General features: G+C 34.3%; 1 protein-coding gene across 1 annotated transcript in view; it reads left to right on the forward strand.

The window, feature by feature from the left end:
* The window catches only part of Il1rapl1 (interleukin 1 receptor accessory protein like 1), a 583,048-nt gene that overhangs the window by 555,594 nt on the left and 12,250 nt on the right, over positions 1-15,204 (forward strand). The window contains exon 8 of the mRNA XM_077107516.1: positions 10,611-10,754. Coding sequence (XP_076963631.1) covers positions 10,611-10,754 — 144 coding nt within the window. The remainder of the gene's footprint in view (positions 1-10,610; positions 10,755-15,204) is intronic.

Below are 15,204 nucleotides of genomic sequence, written 5' to 3' on the forward strand. Positions count from 1 at the left end.
CATACATTTGAATCACACGTGATACAATATCTCATTTTCCTGAGTATATAGGTTGCAGAATCACATTGGTCATGCATTCACATATATACACACAGTAGATTTTTATAGGAGAAAAAATTAATAAACTCTTGCATCTCTTTACAAAATGAGAAAGCAAGACCAATTTTCTACCATTTTCCCAAACATATTTATGTATTCAGAAAATGGAGTGATCAAAAGCATTCAAGAGAGAGAAAAAATAGATTTTTTTTCTGTTGGTCTCATTGGGAGAAATGATTCAGCATATGGTTTGATTATTGTGTTTGCCTTAATAGTTTCTGACTCTGGAATCACCAAGATTTTGAATGAAACTTATCTCAAGAGAGAAACTATTACTAATGTTTTTGCTGAACACATTTTATTCTAATGCTTTCAATAATTAGGAAATACATTAAATCCTTTAAAGGAAGAAAATTAAAATAATAACATGAAATTCTGAAGTTTATTAATGCTTTCCATTTTGTATACTTCAGTGCATTAAGGTTTTACTTGTCCACAATATTTATAAATTTATTTCCATTAGTTGAATATTCTACAAATCATCATACCATGTTTTTTAAAAGTGCTTAATATTTCTGTAGACAACATGTCTCCTATTGGTTATCTAAACATTGCAGATGTTCTGGGTTCTATGGGAAACCTAAAACATTCCCAATGGAAGAAAGAATTATTCTAACTGTGACAATATATCCTCTGGTGGAGGATGGCTTTCAGAAAAAACACTGCATTCCCTTAACAAAAAGGAGTGAAATGGCAATGCTACCTTCATACTGACAGTTTTCTCTCAAGAGATGTTTTGTAACATTCCAATCTGTGCCTGTCTATTTGTATGACATGTTAAGAAGGAAATTCCTAGTAGAGGGAAAGCAAATACTTTTTCTTTTAAGATATTTTCTTTTAGATATCAGTGAAGTTTGACACCTTGATATACAATAGCCCTGTCTTCCAAGCTGGTCACCCAAGGCCCTTTTTATTCTTTACTATAGCAGTATCTTCTTTCTTTGTCTGAATTCTCTCCATCATACTTAGTCATATAAGATCTAAGATTAAGGAACACCATCTTAATCTGTTGTATGGTTACATGTATACATAAATACATAATGATATGCATATGGCCCATGCTATACTCTTTAAATACATTTCAACACTGTTTTTACATTCTAAAGGGGAAAGTTTTCAGCAATAAAGCTCTGTCTGTATTAATAACTCCACAGTGTACATTTGGAAAATATATGCCAAATTTCTCCAAGGGATAATCATGGTCCCACTGTTCTGACCGAATTTTGGAAACTGGCTTAACTGGTACTTGAATTGCCCAAACAGATATTTAGTGAAAAGGTGCATGTTATCTGATTTAAAAAGGAAAAAAGACAAATAACCTCTATTAATAGAGAAATCAAAACATGAATTTGTCTACCATCATCCATCACACCACATATTTGCTTTCCTAGTACTACAGACCAAAGTACTTGCCAAAAACATTTGTAGGCATTCCTGTACTGTGCCACTTAGTGCCTGATTCCTATTCTTGAAACACCCCAATGAAACCACACAAGCATAAACAAAACATATTCCAAATGAGTTCCTCCACCTGGCTCATGATAATGATGCATGTGGCATTTCTTAGACACATACAAAAGAGGTCTAGCACAGTGCCAATTTAAAGCTCAATAAATACTTTTATTATTTTGTTATTAAATATCTGCTTACATGCCTGACTGTACCTAGACATGAGCTCTTTTAAAGCACTGATCACATTACATCCAAAACTTTATCTCTAGAATTTTATTATTAAAACTTATTATATAAAGATAAAATGAATGAATGAATGAATCAATCAATCAATCTTTGAAAATAAAAGTTGGGTGTCTAGGATATAACTCAGTGGTAGAGTGCTTGCTTAGAATCTGCTAGGTCCTGGGTTCCATCCTCAGTGTGCACAAGCACGTGCATGTGTGTGCGTGCATACACCCCCCCCCACACACACACAAGTTGTATAGTAATATCAAAGATGTGAAGAAGTACCTGATTTATATCCAAATGTCAACTGAATACAAACTTTCTTAGTTCTGTATGTCTATACAAGAATATACCATCATTGGATTTATGAATGAAAGACAATTTTTAAATTTATAATAAATTGACCATTTTTCTATATAATGAAGTTTTATTACCAACTTAATAGAGTGAATATAAATAATTATGTCTCATCAATTGCTTGAACCTTGTGTCACATCTACTAGAAAAATGGCTCACAGAAATATTGGAATTTCAGAATGAAATTCTGAAATTGGAAAATTGTTCTTAATCATCTAGTCTTTTGTTTACTCAACAAAAAATCATTCGGTAACTACAGTGTGTCAGATAATTTTCAAGGCACTTGAGTTAATCAGTGAAAAATTTAAAAATATAGACAAAAAACAAATAGAAAACAATGATAACAACAACAAAACACCCTCACTCTTATAGAATTTAAATACCAATAGGAGAAGACAGATGATAATCATTAATTAGCTTCATAATATGCAAATTAAATATCATGTTCTATGGTGATAAATACTATCAGAAGAAATAGAGAGAAGTGGGTGCAAAGTGCAACCATGGGTTTGTGCTTTGGAATGAATAGACAGTGAGCCACATTGAAAAGGTGCTGTATGAACAATGACTTAAGAAGCAAAGAGAAGGGCATACAGAAATCTGAGGATGAGAGGACACTCCTAGTGAGAAGGAAGGACCAGAGCAAAGATGCTAAGATAAAGCAATTGTTTATAATGTAAAACCATAGCTAAAACTAGCTCTGCTAATATGAAATTGGGAAAGTCATGAAAAAAGCAACCAGAAATACATGTTTTAAGGAAGGCAAATTACTTTAGCAAGGAAAGAGCCATTTAAAGTATAGATTTTAGCCTTCCCTTTCAAGATGGGTAGGGTTTTAAGAAATGGAAAGGAAAGGTTCTAGATTGGTACAGAATCAGGAAAACACATTGAAATCAATTCATTCCTGGTGGCATGCCTGAACCCCAGTGATTTGGGAGGATGAGGCAGGAGGATTGAAAGTTTGAAGCCAGCCTCAGTAATTTAGTGAGACCCTGTCTCATATTCAAAAATAAATAAATAAAATAAAAAGGGTAGGGCATGTGGCCCAGTGGTTAAACACCCCTGGGGTTCAATCACTGGAATCAAAAAAAGAAAAAAATCAATTCACAGTAGAGCAATGATTTGGGTTGGAGGTTAGTTAGTTGCTTCAATTAAAAGAGTAAAAAAAAACATAAATGTCAATATAAAGTGTTCTAACTTTCTTTCATGGGCAATGTAAATCAGATAATAGTTACTGAAGAAAATCCCAAGGTGAATATATATTTGGTGAAGATTAAATTGAAGGCTTTGTATAGAACAGATTAAAATAGCTATTAAATGATACAATTTTAATCTAAAGGTAATCAACCCAAAATGCATTTTATTTGTAATAACAATTATTATGCTGTGATCTTATCGTTTGACCTCTCTTTTATATTTTATGTTTTTGCTTTGGAATGAAAACTACAAATGCTCTTGTAAAATTATAAGACTGCTACAATAAATTTCCATACATTGCAACTGTTTCCCCTTTAACCTATAAACATAGGTTATAGACATTCCTATATATAGGTAGATAAAAATATAGACCTACTATGTATTCAAATTTATAGTACATATTATTGTTGAACCAATTGACAGTAAATTGTAGACATTATGACTGACTAAATACTTCAGTGCAAATCTAAAAAACAAGGATATTTTCTTTCGTAATTGGAATACATCTGTCAAAATCAGGAATGTTGAAAATGATGAAATGTCATTTTCTAATATGCAGTCTATATTCAAATTTCAGAAATTGTTTCAATAGATGTTCTTCATATAATAGTTCCCATCCAGAATTATTCATTACATTTAGTTGTCAAGTCTCTTTAATCTCCTTTTAACCTGGGATGGCTCCTCAAATTGTCTCTGTCTGTTAAAACACGTTTTGTTTTTTTTTGTTTTTTTTTTTTTTTAGAGAGAGAGAGAGAGAGAGAGAGAGAGAGAGAAAGAAAGAGAGAGAGAGAGAGAATATCCCAATATTTATTTTTTTAGTTTTGGCGGACACAACATCTTTGTTTGTATGTGGTGCTGAGGATCGAACCCGGGCCACACGCATGCCAGGCGAGCACGCTACCGCCTGAGCCACATCCCCAGCCCTCAAAACACGTTTTTAAAGAGTAGAAGCCAAGTAATTTGAATTTTATAGTTGTCCCTCAGTTTAGGTTGGTCTGACATTGCCTAATTTTTCAAATGTTTAGGTATATCCAGCTAGAATACTACACAAGTAATGTGGCTTCTTCTTGCATTACAGCAGACAACAAATAATATCATTTTGTCTGATTACTGTTGATGTTAACTTTGGACACTTCTGTAAGATGGTGCCCACTTTCACCTATTCATTAATAAATAATCAGAAGAGAGGTTTGTTGAGACAGTGCTAATATTCTGCCTCGCCAAACTTTCATCCAATAATTTTAACATTGGTTTACCAGTCTGGTGTGAATCCATTGTTGTTATTATGGCTTAAAAATGATGATTTCTAACTATCATTTCTTATGTATTTACTACTCAGCATTCTAGAGAGAGCTTTTGTTTGTTTATAACTAATAAGAACTCATGGATTAATGTTTTTTCAAATACTGCCATTATTCATTTTAATTCATTTTTTTAAACATACCACATATGAAAGTTTCTTCCTTCGAGGGAATAAATTCCCAGCTTAATACACTTCTTATCTGGTTGGAAAGAGGAATAGCATATTCCCGCTCTAGATAATAGTACATTTTTTCTCTAGTCTTTTGTTTTTAATTTTTGTAATGGTTCAATAACATGTAACAATTAAGTTGCTAAGGTTTCTGGGACCTTAGTCTAACTAGGCCCTAATCATGGGTCCTATCTAGTGACCATATTTGCACTCTTGATTGGCAGAAAGTAAAAAGTTAATTTGATGATTTGGCTGAAAAGTTTCCAAAATGGCAAAATATACTACTTTGAAGGTAATCTTTTTCCAAATGTTTGGTTATAGATCAAGCTGTTTCATTCAGGGCTATTTTCAGTTTCATTGTTCTACTTTTTCCTTGCCTTGTTCTAAAAAAGACTTTTGCAAGAGCAAAACTGCTATCCTTATATACTGGTTTATATCTTCTCCAAACATTTTCCTGATATTATGTGAACAGCAATTCAGTTTCTTAATGTGTTACCCCCCCCAAAAAAAATTATAACTGCTTCTAAATTGCACTGATGTATTGTAGAATTGAGTTGAATATCTTTGTAGGCTGAGCATAATTATCCTCCTGCCAGGAACAAATAAGTTATACTGCTCCAGTGAAATAAATATGCATATGAATTTATGTGGATGGATAAATCCTTATAAACTTTAGCTCTTTATAACACAATGAGAGAAGAAAAAATGTACTTGGTGAGGCTAATGAATAAACTGGGATCATTATAATGTCTATCATGCATTTCCTCCACTAAGTTGAGTTTTACTGCATATAAATCAGGGCAGAATATTTCAAAGGACTTTATATAAGGAATGAACCAATTTTTGGATGAACTATTTAAGAATAAGCCACCTAAAATCTTCAATTATACTTTGGACTAGATAGATAGATAGATAGATAGATAGATAGATAGATGGAGAGAGAGAGAGAGAGAGAGAGAGAGAGAGAGAGAGAGAGAGAGAGAGAACATTCAAAGACTAGAGATACAAAATGAAAACTCCAGCCAGGAACTGTGGCACAGGCCTGTAATCCCAGCAACTCATGAGGCTGAGGCAGGCAGATCACAAGTTCAATACCAGCCTCAGCAAGTTAGCAAGCCCCTTAGCAACTTAGGGAGACCCTGTCTCAAAATAAAAAAAGAAAAAAGAAAAAGAATTGCAGATGTGGCTCAGGGATAAAGTGCTCCTGGGTTCAAACCTTGATACAATAAAATTAAAAAAAAAAAAAAACAACTTTGAGTTCAAAAACACCCATGAAGTTTTATTTACTTTGTCAAAAATCTTTGCTTCTTCAAACATTTCTAGCAGAAAAGTTTACAAACAATAACACCAGGTCCAGGCCAATAAAAAATAGGATCCAAAACTATACTAGGTAATTGCAGCCGGATTAGTGTAAACCAAATAAATGCATTTATTATTTGCAATGTAATCCAATATACTAAGAGATGGCATGTACTTTATTTTAATTAGCTGTTTCTTTTAAAGGGTTGCTTGCTCCAACTGTCTTGATAAGAAAAAAATTGTAGTCATTGCTCAAAATGCTTGTAGCAAATCTAGTTTTAAATTGAAGCAATTTATTCCGAAAGTAGTCTACCACTGCAGCAATAATCAATGTGTTTTCCCTTAGCCTATACTGGAGCTTTCCAAGGACTATTGTTAATTGCCTGTAACTAAATGACTACTGGTGCCCTTAAATGTAACTCTTTGGCACTTGTTCATTTGTTGTGTTTAACCAAATGCCAGTTTCCCTTAGGTTTTGCTTAGTGATTTTTGCTTTACAATTTTCAATATTCAGTCTCAGTCCCTTAAAGGGGGTAGAGTCTATCATTTTAACAAAATAACACAAAGGGTAAACAGATTTTAAAAGGTCTGCACTTTCTCTTTCCATCCTCAGATGTTGAATTGTGCTGAAATGGAATCTTTTTATTTTTTAAATGCTGCCACTCCAGGCAACTTGAACTAGAGCTGAAAAACAGATCCCATTTCAAAGGGAAAATGACATTTGCTGGGGCAACACTATTCACATGCACATTGTAACGTAAAGATAAAATGTAGCATTGGGCACAAATAATTTCTCTTAACTGTGACAGAATTTAACCCCTAATAATTTTGTCCTGACCTAAGGATAAATAATAATATTTTGTACTCTTATTAATGAATATATCCAGCTTGGAGCAGAAGAATGTAGAGACCAAATCTAATGCACCACTTTCCTTGTGATAGTCAACACTTAACACAAACTGTATAAGTCAATGTTACTAACTTAGATCAAATGGAAAATGCATTAACCTGCACACATTTATAATATGTGTACATGAATACTATACTCACATAAAAATATGAAATAACTGAGGAGCAGGCACTGTTGTATGCACTGTGGGAAATGACAAAGTTTCCTTCCTGACCTTTTTATAAGGATAGTAGATGAATACCATGTTTCTGTATGGGGTGGGAGTAGGGAATCTGTGATTCTCTCATGATCTCAGATAAGTTAAGTCCTTTTAAATGCTTTTTCTTTGTACCACTTTTTAGAATTCCTATTATTAGTAAATTACTATCTGTGGCTCAGAAGGGTTATTTTTGCTTATTGCTCATTCTCTAAGTAACACAGGACTGTTTTTGTAATTGCTAAGCTACAGTAACCTTGTTCTCTTATTACATTTCTGGCAATATTATTGATGGGCTAAATAAATAGAATATTTATGGTAGTAGGTATAATTTTTTTGAATGGCTGATGACAGCTAGCAAAATAGGAATAGCTCATGTATGAGAAATTCTATAAAAATAAGGACTTACATTCATACTTTTTTCTCTAATTTATACATATTCAGTTACTAAAAATTAAAAAAAAAGTGTGTGGAGACCATTATTATGAACTCCATCTGAAGAAAATGAGAGTTCTGTTTATTGGGTTGTTAGGATTATGTTTTGGGCATAGTTTTTGATTGTCTCCAAGGCTATATAACTAGATATGGGCACTTAAGGCATACTTCATACTCAGGCCTTGTTCCACACCTCCAGATGCAAAGGGTATGCTTAGGGGCACTACAGAGGAATCATTCTCTGCCTAGGCAATTATCTACAGTACAGCAGCTGTTCTGATACCATTCTTTCTTGTGAGTTTCTCCCCACATAGACTTTGGGTCAGAACTTATAATGAGTTTTTATTTTAAAAATGAAAATACTAAGAATTGAAGTATGATTTTTTAAAAAGAGATAAAATTCATAGATCAGCTCAATGAGTTGTGATAAATGCATAAAATTGTGTATCCACATGCAAAAAGGATACAGAATGTTCCTTTACCCCAAAAGTTCCCTCTTACCTCTTTCCAATAAATTTTCCCTTCACTCATCCTCAAACCATTAGATTCTGATTTATATCACCATGGATTATATTGTTATGTTCTGGAATTTGAAGTAAAATCATATAATGGACATCACTTTGTATCTGGATTCCTTCACCAAACAATTTTGCAGAAATTTACTTATATTTCTCTTGGGTTAATTCCATTGAGTGAAATTGATATGCATAGAGTAGATTCGTATTTTGCTAGAAACTTACCCCAAATATTCCAATGTAATAATACTATTGTGTATTCTCACTAGCAGTTTTTGGGGTGAAATTAAGAGTTCTTGATTATTTTTCCACTTTTATGCAAGTAATTTTAGAGTTTTTAATTGTGTTTAATATAGTAAATTAGAAAACAGAATGAATCTTTTAAAAAAAAGCTATAGTGTGGGCTGGGGGTATAACTCAGTGGTAAAGCAGTTGTCTAGCATGCAGGAGGCCCTGGGGTTGATCCCTAGCATTGCAAAGAAAGAAAAAGCCACAGTCTAAATGCTTATCTCTTCCATAATATCCAATGTATTTAAATCAGATTTTTTCTGGCATATAAGCCACCCTCTGGGTAAAAAAACTATACACCCTCTGTATAGTTTTATACAGGCTTCTGTGTATGGTAGAGTTTAACTCATATCCTAAGAGAGCCAGTTCATTCCACAGTATTATCTACCCACTTATCCTTTCTGTTCACATCACAGGAGTGAAACATCATTTGAAAGAGTGTTTTGTATTTCGTTCCTGGTACCTTTGCTGTAGGATCTTGTGTGTTCTTCATAAGGGTCAACAGATAAAGCTGCTAGAGTTACCTCATTCTTCCACACTTTATATTGATTTACTTAGACTCTTAAAATATTTAATTCCTCACTTTACTGTTTAATTCATAAAGTCCAGCCTTTTAATAAAATACTTTCTTCTAATTCCCATTTAATTTTTCTAAATAGAGAAAAATACACTCAATTAAACAGTAATTATATGCATTTACTTTATTAAACTGTTGAATTAGGAATAAAGGCCAAAATGATAAGAAATATGGCTAATTTTTTTCTGTAATTGTAATAGGAAAAGTGATATCACATGTAAACACACACATACAATGTTCTTATGAGAATATGATGTGCACACTTTTAAAACTAGTTTTCACTGATGTTACTCTAATGTTCCAATCATGATTTCATCCCATTTGTAAGAGCTCAGGAGTGATCTTGTAACCTAAGAATACATGTTAGCATAGATTTAGTTTTCAGTCTAAGCTTATGTTGACTATTCTGATGAAATTACATAACTCATCCAATGGTGGTTTCTCTCAGAATCTAAAATATCATTATTTTAATGCTTTCATTTCAGAAATATTAGTACTTAATGGCAGTTAAGGAAACTAGTGGTTTTTGAAGTAATAGTCAGCCTCAGGAAAGAATAGCTACCCCTCAGTAATAACATTTGGAATAGAATGATCAAGGACAACATGCATACACACTTAGGTAATGTGAATTTCAACATACGTGTATGGTGACTTACAAGTAATCTTAACTTTTTTATAATGTTCATAAATGCTAAAGGAGAAAAAAAGAAAATTTTACCCCCTAATTTTTCTGATAAGTATTTATGTAATACACACAATTAATATAGAAGATGTCAAGAAACCCCCCCCCCTTTTTGGATAGAATGTAGTAACATCCCTGGTATAATGGGAAGCAAAGAAATAGAAAAAATTAAGCTTACCAAAAGGAAAATATTAACAATATATTTTGCTTTGGTATCCACTAAGGAGCCTACTTCTTAAATACAAGTAAGCATTCAGCCTCCAAGATTATGGTCCACCTCCGGGACACCCATCTAGAAAGATGTAGTTGGGAAGTCATTGCTCCTGGCAGAAGTCAGCAAGTAGCATTGATTAGGCAGTCCTCTGGACACTCTATGCAATAGTCCACAGTGCCTTCTAGGCACTGACACCTCACTTTCCTTTGGTTCCAACTCCCAAGTGAGAGAGATCAAGATTCATATTTGGTGAGTGCAGAAACTACCCAGGCTTAAAAGCTTCACATCCACAGGAACCAATATTGTTCTTATCATCTCCAAAAGCATAGTTTATAGGATCTGCAAAGAGATATGTTTATATAAAATTTCACTGCACTCAGGCAATCCCAATATTATAGTTTTCAATCAGATAGTTATATTGTTCTCAGTCCAAATGCAATCAACCAAACAAGGTTCATTTTTACCATAAGCAATGTTACTTAGCAACACAGTTACCACATACCACCTTATCAAGTTACCAAGGAAACGTAGCTTAAAGTTATGGAGAGGTCAAATTCTCATGCAAAAAAGGGAAAGATAATGGTAACCCATAACCCACATCAAGTCTCATCCAGAAAAATGTGAAATTAAATTGAATTCATGATTTTCAGATGTGAAAATTGTATCATTCTCTATTGCTATTTTTTCCAGAGCTAATGTACACAGTTGAACTTGCTGGAGGGCTTGGTGCTATTCTCCTGCTGCTTGTTTGTTTGGTGACCATCTATAAGTGTTACAAGATAGAAATCATGCTCTTCTACAGGAATCATTTTGGAGCTGAGGAGCTGGATGGAGGTAAGATGAGTTTCCCCTTTTATTGTTGTTTCTGAATATTTTTATTATTTTTCCCTGCCTTTATTTTATTGAAGGGAAAGAAAAGTTACTTGCAAAATCACTAGCAGCAGGTCTTATAATCTTTCCATGTTCAGTTGTAAGTTCATAATTTGTACTGAAATGTGTGTATGATACATTGGAGCCAATAGGTATTTTCCTCTGAAAGTTGTAAAACAACACCTACCCTTTTTAGAATTCTATTCTAAACAGCACTTACAAATTACAAACACTGATTGCAATGCCATCAGAGTGTTCATTTTCTCTCACCTTGTAATCAGTACTGAAAGGCCAGCTTTACTTTTCTATAGGTAAGGAGTGTCTCTTTTAATTGTGTTCCCTAGCCCAGGAGTTTGAAGTGAATCTTAATTTGTTCCTGTTTAAAATGATCAGTATAATAAACTGTACTGAATCTTTCAGCATTCATCCAGTAGTCTTTTCAATCTTGTTTATTTTGCTATATTTAGATAGGCTAATTTTTATTCTAAGTGTGGACCAACAGATAAAAAAGTGCACAAGCACATTGTTTTCATAATAACACATCTAACATTTTTACTCAATTGAAGAAGTAAATATTGTTTTGTGGAAATCATAATTATTCTTTGCTTTTGGTCAGCCAGGTATATGTGTACATTCTGTTAGAAATATCAAAGTACCACAAGAAATCAAACACATGCTCAAAAGTGGGTAGGCAAGGTGATCTATATTTCTGCCAGAGGGCATGCCACCAGAACCAGGCTAGCAAGCAAGCAAGCAAGAGTACCTGGGTGTTGGGCTGGGGATGTGGCTGAAGCGGTAGTGCGCTTGCCTGGCATGCGTGCGGCCCGGGGTTTGATCCTCAGCACCACATACAAACAAAGATGTTGTGTCCACTGAAAACTAAAAAATAAATAAATAAATAATATTAAAATTCTCTCTCTCTCTCTCTCTCTCTCTCTCTCTCTCCTCTCTTAAAAAAAAAAAAGAGTACCTAGGTGGGCAGTCCACCTGCATATATCCCTAATGCAGTGCTGTCTCTCACCCTGATTGGAGGAGCTCAGGGGTATAATCTATGAGACTGGCTAATTTTAAAATTAGGGCAGGCAAAAGGAAGGCCTATAATCAAAATGGTTACAGTTGGATCCAATTAAGGCTATATTCTGAAAATTGACCACTGGACTTTCTATTTCTCAAAATTCAAAAGAAGAATTTGGGGCTCTTACAGTTGAACTCCCTAAACCACTCATTAGAGAAATATCAGTCTTTCCACCCCCTCTTTTGTATCATTTGAGAAACATAAGATAAATATGCACTATAGGAAGCATATACCAGTTGGAAATGAATAGTGCAAATTATAAAGCTATTTCTATCATATTTATAAACTTTTTTCACTGTCAATTTTGCATTAAAAAGTACAAAGTAAAAATTAAGCAATTTCCCTTGTTGCCACCTGTGCAGGGCCCTCTGGAAGAAATACATAGGCAGAACAGGAGGTTGTCAGTTTTATAAAGGGAGCAAACTATAGTTCTCCCTTTCCCATTAGGATGAAGTCTGGGCTGAAGCAAAACTGTGGTTTTGTTTGTTTGTTTTAAGTGATGGCTTGCCTAGTTGTTCTCTGTTTCTAACTGTCTTGGCTATTCACATAGATTATTAGTTTTCTTTGCTACTGCTTCAAAGAGATGTGAGAAAATTGTCAATGTCAGAGCTATTGTTGGATGAGCATACCAAGCAGGGTGTTAGACATTCTTCAAATCATCCTTCCTAAGCCTCACATAAATTCTAAGGTCAATATTATAATCTCCATTTTACTGATAAGGCAACTGAGTCTTCCAGAGGTTAAATAACTTACTCAAGATGATAATACAAGTATTACTGTAAGTGGCCAGGGTGGGATTTGAAAATAAGTCTGTTTTCAAATCCTTTATTTTATTGAATACTGAATCCCCATCTTATTTTTTTTTCTTGTCAAATTTGGTGTGTTCCGCATCATCTAAAGATCTCTTGTCATTTGAACAATTTGCACAATAGAAGATATTGGAAAAAAGAAGATTTTGTAGAGAAATTTTACTTTATCTATTAACCCTATTTTGAATACCCAATTCATTAATTTTCGATGTAGCTTTTATATATCATTTTTTGAATGTAGAAAATAATGGAATAAAATAAAAATTATGAATTATATACAGTTGAACTTTCAGCAATTTGAACATTCCTCTGGGGATACTGCTTATTGGATTTCACTGTTATTCTGAAGCTGTTGAGTTCTCAGACTTTCTTGTGTTTTAAACAAAAAAATAAAGCAAGGATACATTAACAAATAATATTCTAGTAGATGAAAAGGATCTCCCAGAAAGCTAATTTTGCTAATAAATGCCTTAGAATTTGTTAGAACCTTCTCCCTAGGGTCATGTTGAATGCACTATCAGGGATCTAACTAGAAGGGTTTTCCTTGACATGCTACTGTGAATGCACTAGACTCAAAGAAAACTAAGATAATTAAATTAATTATCATATAGATAAGGTTAATGCACAAATAATCCCCTAAAAAGGAAGGGGGGGAAGCAAAGATTGTCAAGGCAGTGCTTGTTCTTTTTTTTTTTCTTTTTTTGGACCAGGGATTGAACCCAAGGGTACTTAACCATTGAGATACATGCCTAGCCCCTTTATATGTTTTTTGTTTGTTTGTTTGTTTTTTATTTTGAGATAGGGTCCCATTAAGTTGTTTAGCCCCTGGATAAGTTGTGCTCCTCCTGCCTTAGCCTCCTGAGTTGTTGGGATTACAGGTGTACACCACCACACTCACCTTCAAATGCCTTTTAGAGGAGGAAGTCTTACTACAAGTGCAATGATATGAGCACCCTCCTTGTATTAAAAGTAGACATTCTCCAGCTGAAATGAACAGAACTTCATTCTTAACTCTATCCTGCTGCATCTCATCTGACCTGTAGAACTTTCAGAAACATTGTTCCTTCAGAACCATAATACCATAATAACCATAATGTGTAAGTTCAAAATCTACATCTTAGCAAAAGTTAGGCATACATAATTTCATATTTCTAGAGTTCAGGATATAGTTCAGTCGGTAAAGTGCTTGCCTCACTTGCACAAGTTCCTGGGTTCAATCTCCAGCACCACGTACACACACACACACACACACACACACACACACACACACAAAATCTCATTTCTCTAATTCTTTAGTCATCTAAATGTATCCAACTTGGCTCTCAAATTCTCATTTCCAGCAATAGCAAAATAAATAAACAAACAAATAAAATCTTATCACCTTGCAACCCCAAGATAACTGTCAGTTCTGATTTGGAATTCAACTTCTTATGTGTTAACATTGAGTTTTAAATTGAGATTTTCCATTTCCCTTCTCCTTCCCTTTTCCCTCAAGAAACCCATTTCTAGGGAACTCACATACAGCTTTCTGGTAAAGGGGAAAGGCCTCTGGTGCCTACACCATCTGTTTTATTTGAGATACTCCCACCAGTTCTTTGGACTGGGCCCTGGTTACTCAAGACCAAAATCTTTGCTGTAGTTTCCAGACACAAGCTTCACACACTTGTTCAGACTTTATTCCATTGGAAATTTCAGACATGCTTACATGTATTTCTAGCACCATAAACTCTGCTACATTTCAAACCCATATCCCTGTTAAAAAAAAACACACACACACAATCATCCCCTTAAGCATAGCCTCATTAACATGCAGATCCATGTTGTGTGCAGAATTTCTCTAAAAAGTAGTTTCCCAAGACAATCCCTGGGGAAAAGATCACAAATCCTTTCTACTTACAGATTCTGCCTCAGACTATAGGAGATTCTATTAGCCCCTTGCCCTCCCTGGGACCTTGAGTCCTTCTCAGAAACCCAGGCAACCTCTATACCTTAATCACAGCCCCTTATATCCGTCTACCCATACTATTATGATTTAATAATGGCATATGCTTCCAGTGGTGGAAAGCTTCTCTGACATCATCAAATCCACATGGTTCCTAGCTCTCCTACAAGTCTTTTTCTCTTCCAAAGAGGGGAGAACTATTAAGAAGAACAGACTGTTCAGATTATTATCTCACCTTTTAAATATGTAATTCAGAGGTCAAAGCTCTTTATTCTTGGCCATTCTACCAGTTTTACCTCTCCTGAAAGGGGAATTTCATAAAATTTTCTTGGAAATAACGAAAAACAAAGGGTATGAAGAAGAACAAGGAAACAAAGTTTAGCTAATAGGAAGCTGGGGTGTAGCTCTGTGTTGGCAGAGCACTTTTGTAGGTAACACAAGGTTCTTGGGACAATCCCCAGAACCAGACACACACACACACACACACACACACACACACACACACACGTGTACACACATACATACAATCTTTAGCTAATAATTTGAAGTGATGGCCTAATGCAGTGATTGATTATAATAACAGATCCA

This window comes from Callospermophilus lateralis, chromosome X, assembly GCF_048772815.1.
Source record: "Callospermophilus lateralis isolate mCalLat2 chromosome X, mCalLat2.hap1, whole genome shotgun sequence".
Classification (NCBI taxonomy): Eukaryota; Metazoa; Chordata; class Mammalia; order Rodentia; family Sciuridae; genus Callospermophilus; species Callospermophilus lateralis.